General features: G+C 49.2%; 1 protein-coding gene and 1 long non-coding RNA gene across 13 annotated transcripts; one reads left to right on the forward strand and one right to left on the reverse strand.

The window, feature by feature from the left end:
- Window positions 1–1309: 1309 nt before the first annotated feature.
- FRMD7 (FERM domain containing 7) lies at window positions 1310–19408 on the forward strand. Of its 12 annotated transcripts, none has more exons than XM_065077615.1 (16): window positions 1310–1324; window positions 2798–3317; window positions 4395–4858; window positions 6318–6520; window positions 7237–7459; window positions 10539–10643; window positions 11012–11054; window positions 12645–12723; window positions 13602–13958; window positions 14160–14307; window positions 15817–15912; window positions 16206–16369; window positions 16614–16682; window positions 16776–16851; window positions 17006–18027; window positions 18955–19408. In XM_065077615.1, the coding sequence occupies exons 5-16, from the start codon at window positions 7403–7405 to the stop codon at window positions 18971–18973; spliced, it is 2235 nt and encodes a 744-aa protein (XP_064933687.1). In that variant the 5' UTR covers window positions 1310–1324; window positions 2798–3317; window positions 4395–4858; window positions 6318–6520; window positions 7237–7402; the 3' UTR covers window positions 18974–19408. The 12 variants fall into 12 exon arrangements, with proteins under 12 accessions (XP_064933687.1, XP_064933686.1, XP_064933688.1 ...); XM_065077623.1 differs by lacking the exon at window positions 1310–1324 and having other exon boundaries at window positions 2464–3317; window positions 13602–13699; window positions 13844–13958; XM_065077625.1 differs by lacking the exon at window positions 1310–1324 and having other exon boundaries at window positions 2466–3317; window positions 12690–12723; window positions 13602–13699; window positions 13844–13958.
- Window positions 7586–16851, reverse strand: LOC135580704 (uncharacterized). The gene is made up of 2 exons (XR_010475650.1): window positions 16465–16851; window positions 7586–7843 (listed from the first exon to the last, which is right to left on the reverse strand). It is a non-coding gene; the product is annotated as an uncharacterized LOC135580704 (long non-coding RNA).
- Window positions 19409–21449: the final 2041 nt, after the last annotated feature.

Genomic DNA, 21449 nt, shown 5'->3' on the forward strand with positions numbered 1-21449 from the left:
AGCTCTCCCGTGTCCCATTTCCCCTGTGCAGCCAGAGGACGGGTACATCCTCCAGTGTGTTTGGAGGGCAGGAGCTAACCACAAACCAGAGGATTCTTCTCCCCCGCCCAGCACGGGTGACACGTAAATGAGTCGCTAATGAGAGCAGATCCGGGCCTTGCAGCCTGGCCGGCTACGCTTGGGCGCGAACCCGCAGTGGGGACAGCGCTGGCAGGAGCTGCAGGAGACACAGATCCCTGCGTGGGTGGAGGAGAGCTGCCGGCCACACCTCGTGTCGAGCAGCGCGCCGCTGTCTGCCCTAATAGGCTTGGCTGTGATTACAGTTTGAAGCTAGGTGGAAGTGTCTAGTCTTAATTAAAATGAGATATGGATTCTAAAACAATACACGTTGACTTGTTTGAGTTATCTCTGCTGAAAAGCCAGCAGTCCGGGCAGCTTGGTTTGCTGGTAGGCGCTTCGGTTTGGTGAGTCACCGCTCGCTTGCTCGGCAGCCGGAGGAAGCGTTTGCAGAGCTACTGGAGCTGCAGGCGAGCTCCCCAGCACAGGAGGTGGCCCTGTGCTCTGTGCCCTCTGAAAGTGAAATAATGTGACTTTTTTTTAATTAGCCACTTTTATCTCTGGCTTGTCAATACAGCTGTGAGGAGCGGAGACGGACTTTCATCTGTAAATCGGCAACAGTGCTCAATTCAGGGGTCAGATCCTACGTGTAGTAGTTTGTTGGCTCTGCTGAGGGCAGCATTGAGCTTCCAATAGCTTGGCTGGCAGTGGTGATACAGTTGCATTACAAGATTGTAGGGGGTGCAACTTTCTTGTTCTCCGTGGAAACAAAATAGTATGGAAGTAACTAACTTGCCTTTGATTCTGCCTTTGGAAGCTGTGGTTCCATTCCAGTCCCCCCAAAAAAGTCTGGAGCAGTAATTGCAATAATTGCAAAAATTGATGGGGAAGAGTCTCTTGTGTTGCAGGAACCTGCAGAATGTTCACCCATAGGCAGGCTTTGCTGGTCAGTTGGTTTGTGTTGTATCTGCGCTCCTCGGTGTTTGCTGGTTCTGCCCGAGTGTGCTGTGACAGCTTTCTTAACACTGGCTTACTTCCTCCAAATCATCTTTCTAGTGATCAGGCTTGCGTGGTTGAGACACCAGGATGCTGCCTGTTACTGGATGACCTCAATTGTTCTCGCCTCAGAAGAAAAATGGTAATTGTAGCACTTCCCTCCTGAGGGCACGATGTGGGAGGCTGTGTTAGAGACGGGGAGGGGCTTGGACTTACCTGGAATCAGATGCGCCAGCGTTGTAGAATAATTCTGACACTGGACTTCTCGCATGTAAGTAAATAAGTGGTCTAGAACCTAAAAAACAAAGTTAAAATTTTATTAGATTTATTAAAAGCATTAGTATCTTTCATACATTTCTGAAACTAAAATGTAACTGATTCACTTCTTATGCTTTTACTGAAAGGTATACTTGATAAATCACTGTAACTCAGTAAACCAAATGATCAGTTCTCTGGGAAATTTCTGGCACTAAGTTTTTTGGTTTTGTTTGTTTTTTTCCTGCCTCTAGGCTGACTAGTTCATCCAGTTTTATATCCTTAGAAGATCTGCCTTGACATCAGATTTAAATTATCTGGTCAGCCCATAAAAGAGAAAATATATTTGCTTTTTGTGACATTCCTTAAGGGCTACTTGTCTTCTCGGGAACTGGTAGATAGGATGATTAACCATCAGCTTGGGATTCATCCTACCTTAGGCCTTTTTTCTTAAAAGCAAATTAATAATGATCGTGTAATCAGCAACAGCATGGCTGCTAGGAGAAAAGAAGCAGAGATGAACTGAATTTTCAGCAAAGCTGATTTACGTTGGAAAAGAGAGTGAGCTGCTCACAGAGCTTGGCTGAGTGCTGGAGCAAGCGGTTCTGTGCAGGTGGTGGGGATGTTCAAAGCTGACACGGGATGACCACTGCTGGAGGAAGGGGCGTGTGTCCTCTGGATAGCTCCTGTCTCCGTGCGCTGGGTTGTCACGTGTCATCTCCTGAAGTCCCTTACAGCCCTGCGTCACGTTGCTGATCCTGGCATTGGTTTCCATGCATTGTTCCAGGAATTAGCACAGACTTGCCAGATGTCCTATGTCTAACCTCAGTAATGCAGGTGTATTTTTAACAAGTTAGAAGAAAGATTTTTAGCTTTGGGGTCTGTCCAGTGTCAGACAGTGGTTAGAAGCACTTTGGAACCCAGCTATGTTCCTTTCCTTTCAGCTGGCTAAGCTGTTTCTCTGTTGTCAGCACAGTATCTCAGGCTATCTGAATTGTCCCATTTTGGGGCCCATATTAATAATTTAGAAAGGTTTTATGAATGTAATTCTGAAACCTTAGGACAGTCACGATGTAGGAATGTTGCCTGTTCTTTGAAACACATCTGTCATCTCACAGCTATCACCATCTGCCAGAGGGCCCTGGAAGAGGAACCATGAGACAGGGGTTACCTTGGGCTACAAAAGTACCAGGCTCCCAGCTTCAGGTGGTTGCTGCTCTGTCCTCCACTGCCTGCTCTGAAGAATGGCTCTGACACGACTTTAGCTCTGCTTTGAGCTATATGCCTGGAATTTGGCAGGCTTTAGTAGGACTGAAGTGTGATAAGGGTCTTTTGAGGAAGAATAAAAGGAAAAGAAGGGAGTGGGGGAAGAAAGTCTACCTGGGAGGGAAACTTGTTAATGAAACTCAGGATCAAGATCCATATGTTGAGATGGGTCTGATCCATTGGCCTGGAGGCACTTGGAAAACACGTGCATTTCTTTGCCTAGATGTAATCAAGGCTTACTCAACCAGAGCTAGTTGTCTTGAGCCAAGAGGGAAGCCACATATGTCATGAAAATGAGCAATATAGTTCCTCAGAACTCCGTCCTTCCCACTAGGATTTGGTCTCTTCACCCAGCATTACGGACTCAATTTGGCAGCTTCCTCAGATGAAGCCTTTGGCCGTATGACCCTTCCTGATGATGCTCAGCAAAGGTTTTCACCATCCTGGCCTTTAATTCACTTCTGAAGAGCTGCTGCTGCTTCCAGTCTTGTAACTCCCTGTTGCCAGAGCTGTGTGAGCAGAAGAGCAGACGCTGCCCACCTGTCAGGTCAGATTTCTGCAGTGTGCTACACGGGGGTCTGTGGTGTTTTATTTTCCCCTTGAGGTAGAACCGATGAAATATCTGCACGTGGCTCATGGAAAGCCTTAGGGAGGGGGTAGACTGGTTTGAATTCCCTACAGCGCTGGTGAGGACGGAGACCCTGGGCATGTGGAGACCTCTTGGCAGGACCGTGGGATTGCAGGTGAGTTTACGCTGCTTTCGGCTTGTTGGTGTGGGGATGTGCAAGCAGAGCAGGAACGATTCGTGCTTGAAATGAATTAAGGACAGCAGATACGTGTCCTGTGCTTTGCACTGCTACATAGATGTAGTGAGGTGCGTCTCTACCTGGAAATGACCAAATGCCAGGAAGTGCCTGAGTCTGGAGGCACGAGCACTCCTGTGACTCAATACAACCATGCAGCTTTCTTTTTCTGGATAAATGGCTTTCTCATGTCTTGGAAGTGATCTGTTTGAATTAAACATCACAGAGTGCTTTTCATATAGCTGTGCCAACAAGAACGCAACTAGCATATTAAAAAATGAGATAATGTGTTCTCAATAATACCAGAGTCAGGCTGTTATTTGGTTTCTTGTGTAGCTTGTGCTATCATTTGCATTTGCCTACAGGAAACTGCTTCAGTGTCTGGTAATAGTTTCATAGAGCATATAAATCTGAAAAAGGAAGAAAAGTCAACAACATACATTGATGAACACTAGATTGTGTTATTTATTGCTCACCCGTGCGAACAGAACTGTCACCCGTATTTGTCGTTGGGCACCAGCACCACGAGAGGGAGCCGGGAAGCAAAGATCTGGTTTGTCCTGGCAATGGGGCTGTGGGCTGGAATGCGCGCACTGTTCTGCACAGGTTGAGAACGGAAGAGAAATGGAAATAAATTTATATTTCAGGACTTCGGTAGCACCGTGTGAGTATATATTAACAGGATTTTAAAGAAAGTTTTGCACTTACAGTTAGTTTGTCTATGGGGTGTCTGGAATTGCAATTGTATTTGGAGACTTTTGTGCATAATCAAGGTTATTTATGATTTCCTACTCTGTTATTACAGGTAGGTATAAAGAGCAATTTACCTCAGCTGCTGAAGCTGAAAGAAGAATATAATCACAAGAATAAGATTTGATATAGTTCTGCTTCCTTGAACATCAAAAACCTACTAAACAAACAAAAAACCCCAAAACATGAGATAAGCCCGATTGACTTTTAATTTGGCTTAGTGCTTAAACTCAGCTAAACTGATTTATTCTTTTATTATTATTGCAGCCATGTCCAGCAGCTGAAACACCACCACGATTCTCACCACCTCGGGGTCCTGCTCTGCTCCCACACACGTGCCTGCAAGTTGTACTGACTGTACTGTCTGCTGGTTCTGCTGGGATACCTGCCTGCACAGCAGCCAGACCTCTCCCAAAACCTCTGTCTCTGTTTATCACGTAATCCTCACCAGCTGAATATGCAGCGAGCATGTAACTGTGTCATCAGCTGCACCAGAATCACCGGGTGGGAGACCGCCAGACAGCGCAATTCTTCTTTAAACTTGTCTTAATCTACAGTCTAATGCTATGGGTGTTCACCTTCGCTCCTCCTGCCAGCATTCGTGCACAGAAGCTGCTCCACTCCCGTTGGTCTCATCCAGTTTTTCAGACAAGTTATTAGTGCTGATGAGCACTGAGGTGTCTGTGGAGTTGCTTTCAGCGAGTGAATAATATTTGTCATGTTGCTTTGCCGTAAGTACAGCTCTCGGTGGGAATGTTAGCGAGATGAGGAGGCACCGTGGTGGGATGTTGTTGGGTAGGATTGGGGAAAACTGGAGAAAAAATGTTGCTTCATAACGTCACCTTCCGTGGCAGCAGGGTCCAGTGTATTAAAAATCCAAGGGTCAAGCTGGCTGAGCAAACAGCTCTGCAGCAGTCCTCGCTGCTGCTGCTCGGTATCTCCTCTCTACCTGCTGGTACAGCTGCGTTTGCCCTTCACCTTTTCCACGTTTTCTTGCACCATTTTCACATTATTCCCTGCCCCTGTGGATAAGGAGGACACATGTGCCCGGCTGGAGATCAGCACTGACCTGGAGCCAGGATTGCTGGTGCTCCTCATGTGTCCTGCTCTGTCTGACCCCGAAGTCCCCTCCAGAAGAAGGAAGGAGATGGATGGGGGTAAAATGGGTGTCTCATCTGGTGGATCTCACCTGATCTCAGCAACAAGCCCCAGGTCACGTCTCTTCAGGCCTTCCCTTACTTTCGTGCTCTGAAAAAGTCCTCATTTACCTTGTTTGCCTCTGACGGATTCACACTCTCTGCATCAATGCCTCTATAGGGTAGCTAGAGGCCCTGATAAACCCCAAACTGCCCCCTTTCTTCACGCCACAGTAGTGAAAAATAACCCTTTTCTTCCACCCACAACCCAGCTGGCTGGTGCTCAGCTTCTAATAGCATCCATGGACCCCAGGGCTGGTGTCCCCAGCAAGTCAGAAAAGCCTGTAGCAAGGTTTGGTTTCCTCTGGGGTTTGAGGGCTCTTCCATCACATCCCCATACATCCTTCCTGCCGGTCTGGTGCAGCGGTGGCAGAGCCGTGCCTGCGACGTGTGAGCTGCTCACCAGAGTGCTGCTCTCTCCTCCGTCGATATGTGACTGCACAAACGTTTAAAACTGCAGAGAGAAAGTGTACTCAGCCCCTCCGGATGGTTTGTGTGTGACACTGCCCTTCTCCCATGACACAAAGAGCTCAGACCCGGGGCCAAGGGCAGCTCTGGAAATTTGGTCCTCGGCAGCAGCGCCTGCACTCTGGGTCCAGCCAGCCCCTGCTGGCCACTGGCAGAAGATGAGCTCAGCTGCTTTGTGGAGTATTTTCACATGGAAAAGCAGATTTGCCTTAACTTTTATGCTACTTTTTTCACCCCAGTTAGTAGAAGACTAGCAAGTTTTTCTGTAACTAAAAAACTCCAGATGGCAAGCTATGTGCATGCCCTGACAGGCTCTGTCCTGATATCCCCAGGAATATTTTGGAAGTGTAAGAGGGACCAGAGCAAACAGCCTGCAGTGACTTACAGTGCATGTTTCAGTGGAAACTGGAAAGGGAGAAACAGGCATAATCTCCGCAGCACTCAGTGTGGCTTTTTCGGTTTGCTGAGATGCATTTTTATCACTCTGGGTCCTACAGGAACGTGTGTGGTTGTGATTTTTTTCCAGCAGCGATAACGATCTGTTACGACAGTCCAACACCTGCCTTTTTGCTCTACTCAGTGCGTTTATTTCTGCAAGTGGAGGCTCCTGCCCAAATGCTGCCTTCATCCAGATGCTCAGGGAGGGGAAGCTGCAGCTGGAGGGCAAGAGCAGCTGGAGAGGTGAGGCAGCTCATCACGGCCCCGCAGTAGCCGGGGCAGGGACACCAGGTGAGTGTCAGCCCCAGGCACCCACCACCCAGCCCATCGCAGGCTGAACCCCAGGGGGATTTTGAGGGTGGGTAGCTGGCTCTGGCACTTGGAGGATGAGCTGGTGTGTGGAGATGTGGGGCTTTTCAGGTGTGAACCAAGAGCCAGGTTGTCTCAAAAGCTTGTGCGGCATCACTAAGCTGCCAGACCAGGGTGCCAGCTGAGAATGAACAACAGGTCCTCCTCTACCTCCACGGGAAGGACTTTCACCCGGTTTCGAGTTCAGTTGGGAACATTTCCGAGTGTCCCGTGAAGTATACCAGCCTGTCTGCCAGCCTGCACTTGACTGCTGAGCAGACAGGACCTTACCTGACCGCCGCTCGAAGCGAGCACGGCTGCTCTGTAAGTGCACATAACCAGAGCAGAGAACGGGGAACATCGGCTGCTGGGCGACTTCAGAGACAGAGTCGCTCAGCTCTTCCCCACCAGCCCCGCGGCCCCAAGTGTGGGTTTGCTTTGCCCTTGCCTTGCTCACCACCAGCTGAAAAAGCTCAATATTTATCTCAGCCCTATTAGTGCCACTCTTGCAGAGCAGCTGCACAGCCTTTCGTCCTATTAATAGACCCATAATTCACAGGAGGGAAATATTCTTTAATGCAGCAGTGATATTTAAACCAGGGGACGTATCGTGTTGTTGGTTGTTTTCTGTGTTGTTGTTGTTTTAAATTGTTTTTTAGGCATTCAATTCCTCTGCTCCAGCCTCCACTCCACGTCTGTGCAGCCTTCTCCATCCAGCTGAGAGGGAAATTATGTGTGCAAGAGGAGTCAGGGCTGCCTTCCCGGCACACCGTGCACATCACTAGCACTCCCGTGCCCACCGCACGCTCAGCCACATGCTCGAGGATGCTGCACCTGAAAGTCCAGTTTCTGGATGACTCCCAGAAGATCTTTGTAGTGGATGTAAGTGGGTATCATATTCTTATTGTGTTTTTTATTGTGGGTTTGTGTTTTGTTTTGTTTTTTTGGGTGCTAATTATTAAAGTCATTGCTGCTCTGAATGATTGCATGGTCTCTCATAGATTCTAGTTTTCAGCTTTTAAGGAAAAAAAAAAAAGCAAAAGAACCTCAACTCCAAAACAAGAGGTTACACTGCTGATTGCTAAGTGTCTTTCAGCATCAACACTCACTTGTTAACATCGTTTATAACAAAGGAGGAATGGCTTTTATTTATGTGGTGTCATCTTTTTGGAAATTGGCTAATATGAGCTGATGTTCTTGACAAGTGTTGAGTTCTTCTGTCGTTTATCTGACTGCCAGTATAAGCATTCACCAAGGAAGAAAAACCTGGGAACAGAATAAAAATAGGATATTTAACCAAACCACCCCAGTGAGAAACATCTGTGTGCATCCCTTCCTGAACATCCAGCTGGAAAAGAAAACTCTGTGGTTTTGAGAATAGCAAAGGAAAAAACTCAATCTTATTTTCTGCATGATAGTATCCCACAACACACTGTCATTAATAACTCACATTTAGTCAATGATAGCTCTGAAATAGGTTTTAAATGCTAAAAGTGTTTAATAACTGTGGTGTTAGACTTATATATATGTATGTATACAGATAACTGAAACTAGATATATCTTGACTGTGTTAAGAACACATCTTCTTACAAGTGTGACTGAGCATTTACTGTTGGTTAGGATTTGATAATCACAGTAGGAAACTGTGTTAGCTAATTCGAGGAGATTTGTCCTGGTATTTACGGTCTCCTATGGGATCAGAGAGTTTTGTATAATTTTGGGTTTTTTTTCAAGTTCTATTGCATTTCTCAGACAGTCCTGCCTCTGGTTTATAGCACAGCCTGAGAATTGCTTGGTCTCAGACATACTGCTTGGTTTCTTTGCTACAGCAATTTTGCACAAAAGAGGATTGTAAAGCAATTCCATCACTTGGCACAGCGTGGAAGTTGTTTGATCTAGTTAAATTAGTGCATCCTAGACCTAGAGTAGGTTTAAAAATGAGACTAGTGATTTTGTTTCTTTTTCCTTATTGATTAGATCAGGGCATAGTGAGAGACAATTTGAAAGATGCTGCTGGTACAATATTGCTGCCTTTTTTTCCATCTCTGCTTTCTTATTTGCCCAAAACACTTACAGCACTATAGTTCTGCATGACATGTTATTGCAGCAAATAGCTTCCATTAGAGGAACTCCTGGTCATTTCTTTTTTTAGCATGAAACACTATTGGAAACCCCTTTTAGGCATTTCATGCATTTGATATGCTGTATGGATACGATAAATGAGTAGCTGAATTAGCGACTTCATTATAAAAGGACCGCTTTGGGCTAAGTTTTGAGCAGATATTTCAAGCAACTCTTCCTAAACCTTTCCTGACTTTGGAAAGCTCTTTTCAATGTGCGATACTTCAGCGTAATGGGAGAGAAAAAGACAAAAGAGAGAAAACACACTGGGCCTGATTTCCCCTGCGCCTCACGCTTGGCGTATGTATCCATACCTGCCTCACGTGGGGATGGCCGCTGCTGGCACGAGCAGCAAGGTCTGGTTTTGCATGGGAATGCGGGGTGGGGGGAGGCGGGGGCCTGGCACATCTCCGCACACCTGGGATGGGGCACCTGCAAGCTCAGCTCTGCAAGGGGAAAGCCACTGTTTTTAAACTACCCCCTGCATCACAGGGCTGTGTCTCCCCGGTGAGCAGGTTTTCCCCAGGGATGGAGCCATTCGCCTCCACTGCCCTGGGCGATGCTGAGTTTGGAGGAGCGCGGGTCACTGCCAGCAGTCGTGGTGGGTAATAACCTGGTAAGAAATGCTTGTCTTGCCTGGCTGCCTGACAAAGGCCAAGGCCTTTCATGCTAGAAAATTCTAGCTTGGAAATCAACGTTTATAATTGTTTTAATTACTCTTGTGCTCTAGTAATTTTGGGGAGAACCGGGAGTGCTGCAGAGTGAATACTGTTATTACGCTGTCACTTTTCAGCGGCCTTTCAGCACGGAGCCAGCAATTTCATCCCAGAAGCAGCTGTGAAAGGTGGTTATTAGCGTGCATCACCACCGGCAGCCGGGTCCCTCTGCTCCAGCCGGGAGCAGCCGCTGGCGTGGGAGCTGCAGCCTGCCTTCAGCTCCATCACCCGAAATGCCATAGTTTAGCAGCTGTCTAACCTGACCTCTCTGCTCTGGCTTGCTTTTGCACTAACCCATGCTCATTTTTGGTCTGTTTTTCACAAGCTGGTAAAGGAGTAGCAGGGTTTTTGCTGGGAAGGGTCACTCCCAGGTTCATTTCTGGTGCTTTCTGGAGCATTTTCCAAAGTCAAAGGCCCTCTGGGTTGTTCCCCAGCCATGTCATACAGCACAGCAACAAGTCAAGCAAAACACCCTCTGAGTGTTTCTGTTTACTGGGAATAACTACAGCCTGGCCTCCTTTACCAGCATGTAGTGCCACTTAATTAATATTGCCAAAACGCATGGATGACCTAGGGCCCAAAGCACGTGATCTCTGCAGGGTCCTCTTGCTGTTAATTACTATTAGCTATAATAGTAGTTTGTCCCCAGCAATTTGGTCCCCAGCTGTTGGGGCACATGGGCTGACTGTGCAGGTTTGGGTTGTGCTCCCCTTTGCTCTTAACAGAGCACGTTTGCCATGGCCATCCCTGGGTCAGGCAGATGCTCATCCTAGGGATCACTCCCTGGTTTGCCAGAGATAAAGCTACCTGGACAGTGATGGTTGCAAAAGGTGAGTCAAAAGCAAGATTCCTTTCCTTTCTGGTTTACTAAAAAGGATAGAAGTGATGAGAAGGAATCTGATTTCCAAGAGCAGAGGTAAGAGGAAAGCAGAGTGCACTTGTCCTTTCCCACATGCTGAAACCAGCAGCATTTATTGAGTAAGGTTTTGGGAACAAGAAAAATCCCACAGTTCCTCCCAGGGTGAAGGCAAGGAGCTAAAACTTCTCCCCATCTCACCAAAATCCCATCACCATTGCTGTCAGCATTGTCTAACTTGCTGTTTCTATGGTGTGCTTTTTGCTAGCAAAAATCCTGCGGGAAAGGGCTGTTCAACCTCGCCTGCAGCCACCTCAACCTTGTGGAGAAGGAGTACTTCGGGCTGGAGTTTTGCAGCCAGGCTGGGAACCAAGTGAGTGCAGGTTGCAGCGTGGGCTCCTGGTGCCACACCGTGCTGTCCTGCTGTGCTGTGACCCCATCCTCACAGCGGCTGCCCGCATGGCCGAGGGCTTGCTAGCACCTCCCTGAACTGCCACATGGGAAATTGCCACAGAAGGATTTGCCACAATGCCAAAAACCCCTTGGAAGTAGGGGTTAGGAGGGGAGCCACAAGCTGGTTGGCAAAGCCACAGTGATAGCGATGTTTTATCTGTAGCCATCAGCAGGTCTGCTTGTCAGAGCTGGCCAACATTTTTGTGTTGCACTCTAGCATGATAATGCTTTTATTCCCCCTGTCACTTGTGCTGTTTATTCACCCAGTTCTTCCTTGCTTTTTTTCAGGTCTGGTTGGAGCCACTAAAACCCATAACAAAGCAAGTAAAAAGTAAGTATTTCAAGAATAAAATTATTCTAAATCACTGCCAGTGACAGACTAGTGCAGACTACTGCAGCTTTTACTGCTTGGGCATGGGAGCTTGGTTTCCAGCATTTGCCTGAGCTCATTTTGTATCACAGTATCACAGTATGTTTGGGATTGGAAGGGACCTCAAAAGATCATCCAGTCCAATCCCCCTGCTGGAGCAGGAACGCCCAGGTGAGGTCACACAGGAACATGTCCAGGCGGGTTTGAATGTCTCCAGAGAAGGAGACTCCACAACCCCCCTGGGCAGCCTGTTCCAGTGTCTGACACCCTCACTGAGAAGAAGTTTCTTCTCAAATTTAAATGGAACCTCTTGTGTTCCAGCTTGATCCCTTGTAGCATGAGGCTGGACAGGACTCTTTGCAAAGACACCCCAGCCTGTATAAAATCCTGTAGAAACACTGCTGCCTTTGCAATCTGGTATCTGCACCAGTTTGGGCTGGAGTTGTTAACAACCTGCCAGCTTGGCAGAGCAGCAGGGCTGTGTGTGTGTGTTTCTGAGATGGCAAGGCAGCAGCATCGCTCCCTGCTCACCCTCCTTGCCCCATCGCAGCTCTTGGCAGCCCAGACGTCTGCGTGGTGTGAACTCTGTGTGGAGCAGGGTTTGCACCGTGCCTCACAGGCTTGGAGATGCTGTGAATCCTGATGTGAATTCAGGTTCAGCATCCCTTGATGCGGCCACAGCCAATGTTAACGCTGTGCCACTTTCAGCCTATGACTCTTTCCACCCCTGCAATGAACCAAATTATATTTTTCCCCAAATACATGATGACCGGGAGGTGGTCAAAAGCATGAGGCCACAACCTCAGTATTTGTCACAGGGAGGCTGCAGTACAGTGTTTGCATTAATTTTCTTGTAAGAGGAAAGCCTGATAAAGAGCCTCCCCTTTCTGACTGCACCAGAAGCAGGATTATTTCAGGCACCAATTTCTTTTTCCACATCCCTTCTGTCCTGCTCTTGTAAGGTCTTGTTCCTGCAGGGGCCTCTGAGCCATCACATGGTGCCATGGGACGGTCAGTGCTTACAAAATTGCTTCTCTCCCTCCCTCCCTCCTTCCCTCCCTCCCTCCCTCCACTCTCTCTGCCTTGGGCTTGGCGACTTGCTCTCCCTCATCCTGTGGAAAAGCTTTGCCCAAACGGCCTCCTATGGAGCTGTTGCATCCCAAGTGATTGGAGGGCTGAGTTCAATGTACAGCCCTGCTGATGGTAATTACACTGGGGCTCTGGCCATGCTCCAGACCAGCATCCCTGGCACTACCCCATGGAACCCCCGTCCTGGTAGGGGGTCTTTGCAATTCAAAGAATTGCTGAGGCGTTTTCTCTTCAGTATTATTTAGGTGTCCAGCTCCCTGTTTGCTTCCACTGGTAACACTGGGGATCGGGGCAGGCTGGTTTTTGGGGGCAGGTTGGAGTCCCTAATGTTTAGGGTTTCCAGCTCTGATTTGTAAGGGTCCAGAGTAATTTACTCTGTAAGGAGACAGCATGTGTGAAGAGAGTTGTAAATGTTCTCAATAGACACGTAAAAGAAAACTTATGAAGATGTTGTGTTTTAAGATCCTAAGGAGGTTCTTTTCAAATTTATGGTGAAATTTTTCCCAGTGGACCCCGGCCATCTGAGAGAAGAGCTGACAAGGTACCGTACTTGTTCTGTTACTTTCTTACTGCACAGTTCTGTATTTTTACAATTGTGATGTATGTGTCTAATTCCTTATCTTCATCTACCTGAGCCCGTCTGTGAGCAGTGGTTATCCTAAGTACTGGAAGAGCTCTGTACTTTACAAAACAAAAACTGAGTGTCTTCTCTTGATCCTCTGTTTTTAAACAAAATCCACTTGAAGGATCAGCCATCTTAAGAGGCTGAAATTTGTTTACTGCCAAATGCTTTAGCAGTTGGGCATCGAGTCTGACTCTGCTCAGTCTAGCTCCTGCCTCAAGCTGTGTTCTGAATGAAGCACTTGAATTTTATTTTTAAAAACGACATTGTTAGCTCTTATGTTTTAGAGAAAGCATTGCAAACAGGAACTAAGAATAAAACCAAGACAGTGCTTCTGCAGAACAGTAGAGATGCAAATGCATGCCAAAGCATAAAGAAATGTTAACTCTGAAACCTATTAATGGCCATTTCAGTGGCAGGGTTGTACTGGTTGTGGTAGTGCCCAGCTGCAGCATTCTGCAGGGGTTGTGTGCTCCTCTCGTGACCTCATGAACCTGCATCCCGTGGGCGAGCGCAGGGAGAGGTGTGGGGCTGGTCAGGTCCCTGCAGCAGAGCCCTCACGCCTCAGCCTGGCACCCGGCTCTCTGCTGAGCCCGTCTCCACCAGGGTAAGCTCACAGAATCACAGAATCGACTGGGTTGGAAAAGATCTCAGAGATCCTTGAGTCCAACCCTTGGTCCAACTCTAGTCTGTTTACTAGATCATGGCACTAAGTGCCATGTCCAGTCTCAGTTTAAAAACCTCCATGGACTGCTGAGCCCATCTCCACCAGGGTAAGCTCCTGTCCCCCTCCACAGGTACCTCTTCACCCTCCAGATCAAGAAGGACCTGGCACTGGGGCGGCTGCCCTGCAGCGACAAGAGCGCAGCGCTGCTCGTCTCCCACCTGCTGCAGTGTAAGGGCAGGCGAGAGCCTGCAGAGACAGTGCCCCTTCCCCGGGTAGGGGGACAACTGGTCTTGGCTTTGGCTGTGCAGCCCGGGTCCCCCCACCCAGTGACCCCTCACAGCATCGCCCACACTTTCCTCGTGTCCTCCACAGCCGAGCTGGGTGACTTCCATGAGGAGATGGACCAGCAGCACCTGGCGACCCACAGGTATCTTCCCAACCAGGAGTATCTGGACAACAAGATCATGCACTACCACCGGAGACACAGGTAAGGGCTGCTCCACACAGGGTTGCATACCCAAAGCACCCGACGGACACCTGCCAAGGGGGCTGTCCCTATCAGCAGGCAGGGCCGTCCGCAGGGTCGGTGTGATGCCAGTGTGTGCACATCCAAAATGGATTTTCTTTCAGCCCATTTCAGCAGCTGCCTTCTCACTCTTGTCACTTTCTGGTGCCTCTGTCTCTCCAGTGGGAAGACGCCGGCTGAGTCGGATGTTCAGCTGCTGGACGTGGCCAGGAAGCTGGAGATGTATGGGATTCGCCCGCACCCCGCCAGCGATGGCGAGGGGACGCAGATCAACCTGGCTGTGACGCACATGGGGGTGCTGGTCCTGCGGGTGAGCCCAGGGCTCAGGGTGGGTGGCCTATCCCAGGGACAGAGCTATAAAGATGACGAGGGGTCTGGAGCATCTTATGAGGAAAGGCTGAGAGGGGATCTTATTTATGCTTATAAATATCTCAAGGATGGGTGTCTAGAGGGTAGGACTGAGTCTTTCCAGTGGTGTCGATGACAGGATGAGAGGCAATGAGCACAGACTGAAGCATGGGAGGTTCCACCTGCATATGAGGAGAAACTTATTTACTTTGGGGATGCCAGAGCCCTGGAACAGGCTGCCCAGAGAGGTTGTGGACTCTCCTTCTCTGGAGCTATTCCAAACCCGCCTGGACACATTCCTGTGTGAACCTGCTTTAGCAGGTGGGTTGGATTAGACAATCAGAGGTCTCTTCCAACCCCAACCATTCTGTGATCCTGTGACACGGCCTCTAGTTGGTAGGGGACCTTTCTCCTCTCCATGTGCTCCAAACCCTCCCAAATCCTACAAGAGGGAGTGCACCCCAGCAGGCCTCAGGCACAGAGGTTACGCATTGCTACAGGGCTCAGCCCCACCACCTCCATCCGTGCCGGCTGAGCGCCGCTGCGCCCGCCCCCGTGTAAACACCACAGGTTACATGGCTGCATCACACGTATTCACCATATAATCTTCCATCAAAAATAGGCACCTCACGTCTGTGCAATTACATAACGCTGTAATCACGGCGTAGCTGCGGAATAAATACAGACTTCCCTGCAGCCGGCGTGAAGCAGTGCTTGCCTCCCACACCACCTAATTTCAATCTGGGAACATCTTGCCAGAGCAGAAAAAAAAACCCAAAACAACAAGCCCTTAACCATGGGTCTGCTGTTCATAATTAGCACTGCCAGACCCGGTTATTTATTATTTATGGCTCCATAAACACCCCTCACGGATGATTAGAGTATCTGTAAACCTATTAAGATCTGAACTCTCCCAGAAATCTGAGAGGGTCTCGATGCCACAGCATCAAGTAACGCAATTTTAGCTGGTCCTGCCCCTGACACCAGTGTTGTGCAGCTGCCTCCAAATTGATGCATGATGATAATGAAGAGTAAGGTGTGCTTGCAGACTGCTTAAGCTGAGTCTAAAGGCATGAGAGTGAGATGGACTCTGCTACGCTTCCCAGAAAAGGAGAGAAGGATCTTTTTTATTTTGGGGGCCTGATATTGCATTAACTCATTTGCCTCTTGAGCTAGGATGGATGGGATGCTCTGCCTTTACCTCTGTGGGGTTTATCTTGGGATCCTGGAGTTTTACAAATAGCTTCAGCCAGCAAAGTTAAGCCTTGAATCTCAATTCCCATTTTTGGGACCAGCTGATGGAGAAGAGGGTCAACCAGCAAATCCTGACTCCCCTTCCTCAGACCCCAGCAGCACTGAGAGCTGTGTTGGGGTCTCATTCAGTGTCCTGCAAGCTCAGGACCTGGCCCATCATACTTGGGCTATTCTGAATTGCCCAGTCCTGGCTTAACTGCTGTGTTTGTCCTTCCAGGGCAATACAAAGATCAACACATTCAACTGGTCCAAAATTCGCAAGCTGAGTTTCAAGAGGAAGCATTTTCTCATCAAGCTCCACGCAAACCTCTCTGTAAGTACCGCACTGCAGGCAGCTGCCAGGCTCAGCAGTAGGTAACTGTGGACTGAGGATCAGTCACACAAAGTCTCCAATTGTGACTAAAATCCATTTCTGCTGCTCATGGGTGATTCTCCTTCCCCCACTACCACCTCGAGCATGGCATGTGCCAACCCCGTGTCCCCAGCAGAGTGACGCTGCACAGCCCAGAGTCACTGGCAACCCAGTGTGATGCTTTTGGGGGGGTCAGGAGGGCAAACAGCAGAGCCCGGCGCCATGGCCCTGACACTTTGTCTCTGGCTGCACAGGCGCTGTGCAAGGACACGCTGGAGTTCACCATGGCGAGCCGCGACGCCTGCAAGGCTTTCTGGAAGACGTGTGTGGAGTACCATGCCTTCTTCAGGCTGTCTGAAGAGCCCAAGTCAAAGCCCAAAGCCCTTCTGTGCAGCAAAGGCTCCAGTTTCCGCTACAGGTAAAGTCCTGGGGCAAAACCAAACTGCTGGGATCAGGGGGGGTGTGGGGAGGACTCTAAGCGTGCCGCCCCCCCCCCCTTTATGTTGGACCCACCTTGATGCAAGGGGATGATGCTTGACAGCTGCTTTTCCCAGAGAGACCACTGCTCGGGTCCTGCCGCATCCCTTCTCCTCCCCTGGGATGTGCGTATGCCCAGGGCTGGGGCTGATAGTGGTCTTCATGCCTTTTCCCCATTGCTGCAGTGGGAGGACACAGAGGCAGCTGCTGGAGCATGGGAGGAAGGCAAAGATGAAGAGCCTGCCCTTTGAGAGGTACTGGGGGTGTGGTGGGGGGGCAATGCCTGGGTGACTGTGGGCAATGGGATCCTCCTGGCCACGCACACACCCATGCTCTTGGCCCTGCAGAAAGCACTACGCATCCCACTACGACGAGAGGCAGTGCCGCTCCTCCCCGGACCTCCTGACAGACGTCTCCAAACAGGTATGTGAGGTAGTTCTAGGGCTGAGAGGGTCTTGGCATCACAGCTGGTGGAGCTCAGCTGGAGTGCCTCGGCTCTGGGCACTTGCTGCTGGCTCTTTTGCCCCTCTCCCCAGCCAGGGGTCTGGGCACCCACCCACCCTCTGCCCCTGTGCAGGTGGAGGAGCTGCGCCTGGCCTACGGCAGCCGGGGTCCCTACCATGCCAACGGGGTCCACACCTCCGAGCCCACGCTGGACAGCCGCTGCTGTGGCTCCGCCGTGGAGGTGACATTTGCCACCGAGCTGGAGCGCTCCAAGCCAGAAGCATCCCCCACCTTCCTGCCTCACTCCAAAAGCTCATCTGCCTTCCCGCTGCTGTATGCTGAGCTGGAGCTGGAGCGAGCATGGGAGCCCTCTGACCTCTTCAGTGCCAGGAACCCCTTGACGTCCTTTCGACCCCACCACCAGTTCACCGGGAACAATAAAAGCACCTCGGTGGGCAACATGCAGGAGGTGAGCACCCGGCCACTGGTGTACATGGATGTGCCGTGTCCCCCACCCATGGTCGCCCCAGCCCCCCAGGTCCTTTTCTACCTGGACAGGCCCCCACAGCCCCCGTGCCACGCACCAGCACCTGGTGAGGACGTAGTAGGACCAGCTGGTGGATGTGGCCCTGCAGCTGCAAAACCCCCCCGGCGGAGCCTGAGTGGGACCCGGGCTGGGGAGTTTGATCGTGAAGCCATGTGCATGGCAGCGGGCATTAGCGTGACTCCCACTGGGGAGAGCAGATTGCTGGCTCGCTCCTTTGATTATGGGCTTCAGGAGCAGCCTCCTAAGCGGTCTTGGAGCCAGTCGGACATGAAAACCATCCGATTCCCCTATGGCTCGGAGTTCAGGCCCCTGGGGCCGTGCCCCACTCTCAGCAGCCGGAAAATGAATATCTTTCGGCACGTGCCAGCCCAGCAAGGCCTGGGGCTGCGACGTTCGGCCGAGCGCTACGTGGGCAGCAGCACCGAGTCCAGCGACTCCGACTCTGACCTGCTGGCCGCCGACTACTGCTCCCTGTATGGCCGTGTGCTGCGGTCACCCATGGCCCGGGTCCGGCTGTCCTCTGGCAGCCTTCAGCTGGATGAAGAGGATGAGGAGGTGTCCTTCGTCACGGGCGCCACTGAAGAGACGACTTCCAGGGGGACCTCCAGGTATTTCACTTAGGTGCCTCACAGCAGTTGGAGGGAGCACAGGTGGCCAGCACACCTGGGGACACAGAAGGGTGACACCTGCAGGGCTGTGTATGGCTTGTGAAACATTGTGATGGGCTTGTGTTGTGTGAGTGCTCTTAGCTATAGAGGATGTGCTGAAGGACAACAGGAGAGTGTCCAGAAGTACTCAATCCCTGCTCCACACTGGAAGCTGGTGTGTCTCTGCTACTACACGTGGGAGTCCTGCTCTAGCCGGAGGGAGCAGGGCTCTCCTAAAGCCCTGCAAAGCCCTCGTGTCCCTCCCATGGTGGTGGCTGCTGGCTACATTTGGAGCCCAGCTGCTGGAGTCTTCATCAGGGAGGAAAGGAAAGAAAAGGAAAACAGAAACATCTCACAGAAGAGCGTAAGCATCTATTTTTCACAGGTACAGGAAAGCATAGTGATGGGAAAGGTGTTTGAGGCCATCCATCCTGCCTTTCCTCCCTCCAGGACAAGAGAGCATGTGTGGGATGCTTTGAACCAGAGACAAAGCAAACTGTTCTGTCTTCTCCCTGGGCAGTTCGAAACATTATCCTTCCCCAAGAAACATCTCAGCTGTGCTTGTAAATCATTTGGCAGCACCCCACAGTGAGCTCTGGGACATGGTTTAATGACTGATACTGCACAGCTTTGCTTTTCTTAGGCCGGTTAGCTGTCATGCATGGGCACCTCTGTGCCCTGCTTAATCTGGAGGAATAAGGCATATAAGGTGGGGGGGTCCTTTGGTCCCCCCAAAATCAGGCATCAGTTAAGCAGCATGGGGAAAAGTATCTCAGGAAGGGGTAGGAAAGAAGCAGGCAGCTGGTGTTTGCCCTTTGCAACCTACTTTGCCCTTGGTGATTCAAAAAGTTCCTGCTGGCTACATGAGTGTGATGTTATTTTTACCAGGGCTTGTTTCTGGCTATAAAGAAGGAGCAGGTGATGGGACTTCTCACCATCCATGGGTTGGCATCCATTGCCCTCTGGAAGGTAAAAGGTATAAAGATACTTCCTGGAAATATTTTTTTAATTACAAAAAAACTTATTATTACCCTAAAAATACATGAAATCTGCTCAGAAAACTGGAGAATGATGACATCACTGTAAGCCTTTTTTAGGGAAGAATCTTGGTGATTTTAGGAACAACTCTGTGAGACTGTAACTCTGTGTGACTGTAAATCCCAGTAAATATTCACAGCTATCACTGTAACCTCCCAGAACAGCTTTTAGAAACCAGGCGGCTGGGGCAAAGACAGAAAATAGATTAACATGTAAAAGAAACAGGGTTTAGGGGGTACCACGCCATCTGCACATCATTGTCCTTTTAGAAGCTGGACAATAAAAATCAGTTGTTCATGTCAAAGTTTTGAGTTCTTCCTTCTGCCCTGTCGAATCTGCAACTCCCCCCGCCCCCTCCACCAGCTCCTGTGCAGCCCCCACTGCTCCTTGGAGCTGCTGGTTTTGTCTCTTGCAGCTTCTTGCTGATTCCCTCTGTGCCTTCACTGTCTCAGTGACTGGGGAGACTCGCCGAGGTCCCTGAATGCTGCTGAAACAACCACATTCTTGGTTGGTTGCCCAAAGAAATGCAGTAGATCAACAAAAGAGCACACTGTAAGGTTTGCTTTTGCTCCTGCTCACCCTGTGCTGCAGAAGCTGTGAACTACAGGGACCCTCACATGCTTTTCTGGGATATGTTCTATTAGCCCTCAGAGAATGTCCCTTAAAGAGATCTTAGGGACACAGTGTTAGCTCCTGAAAGCATGTGGAGATACAGGTACAGGTCAGCTGTGCCTCAGCATGACCCAGGAACAGACACACAGTCCCACCAGGAGGGATCAGCATCCATCCACACCACCCAAAGCTCCAGGAGCTGCCAGGTCTGGCATTCAGGACTATGCTGGGAAATCGGCATTGAGAGGGAGAAACAAGGACTTGGGAACAACAGCTCACACGTCAAGGTACAACTGAAATAACCGGTAAGCCCTTCCGCACAGTCCCTGCTCAGCCCACTTCACCCAGAAGAGGCCAGAACAATCTATTGAAGTGACTGTGGTTCACTAGGGAATAAAAAAAAAGGATGGCAAGATGACAAGAAACGATTTGGTTTGCTGATAGTGTGAACTTTTACAGCACTTTGCCGGCAAGGACTGTTCCAGGGGGAGGTGGGACAGCAGCATCACACTGTCAGAACAGTGAAGTACTTGGTGCATTTGTACTGAAGTAATTTGGGTTCATACAAAATCTATCACTTACAGATGAAGTTCATCTTAAAATGTTCAACAGCTTTTAGGTGTTTATATTCAGATCCACCAACTGTACACAGTACACAAAGAACTTTGGTTTGGAGAAACACTTCAACAGGTTTCAGTGTATTTACCTTATCTCTGTATTAAGTGTAACTTAACTTATCAGTAAAATGTGAAATAAGGCAAGCCAACATCCATAGCACTAGAACTTTGCAAAGAGGAAAATAATTTTATTCCAGTGTTAAGTCATAAAACAGTGTAATAAAAATCAAACCTTTAACAACTGCTAAACTTTGTGCAAACACATTAAGAACCTATGTACTCTCCTATTCAGCTATAGACATTCAACTGAATGCAAGAACAGGTGTTTATGATACTACATGCTGACTGTACAGAAGTGTTCTAGAGTCAGAGATGGAGGGTTGGAAGAATGGTTACATTGAGAAAGGACTCATTGCCCAAGAACAAATATATCTCCCTATTCTGAGAATCAGACTACTTTGATAAAACTACTTGAGTATCAATTCTTCCCAATCTACAGTGGGAAGCCTACAAACCAAACAGGCAAGACCATTCTTGCATGAGTATTTTGATATATATCTTTCCAATAGCTACCTGTCAGCAACAGAATACTGCTGATTAAGTTACACAGGTCATCGATAACTATTAATTACACCTGGTAGGGAAAAAGACAACCATTCCCTGGAAACCAGTACAATACAGACATCCATTCTTTAGTTAAATCATAGTCTCATGATGCACTGAGATGTGAGGCACAGAAATGCCATATGCAGTACAATAAAATAAACTTGTTGAACTGACTTGAAGAGAACAAGGCTGCACTGTACACACTTGCATGGATGAGTTTTTTCCCCACGCTGTCCTAGAGGTAGGTACACATCCCACCCATGCACAGGAAAAGAAGAGGCAACATAGTTCAGCACTTTGTTACAGTCATTTCACAAATAGGGCAGGTTCCAATTTCCCCCTTAATTCACTAACTCTACCAACCCAGAATTGTTTACAGAGTTGCATAGATTAAAGACCTGATGCCAACAGGGTAGAGCCACCAGTTACAAAATTTGGGAGGAATTCTCATCATGTTTCCCCTCGGTCTCCCACATAAAAAGAACACCTTAAGGGGAAGTGACATGGAAG

Source organism: Columba livia, chromosome 12 (assembly GCF_036013475.1).
Source record: "Columba livia isolate bColLiv1 breed racing homer chromosome 12, bColLiv1.pat.W.v2, whole genome shotgun sequence".
In the NCBI taxonomy this organism is placed as follows: Eukaryota; Metazoa; Chordata; class Aves; order Columbiformes; family Columbidae; genus Columba; species Columba livia.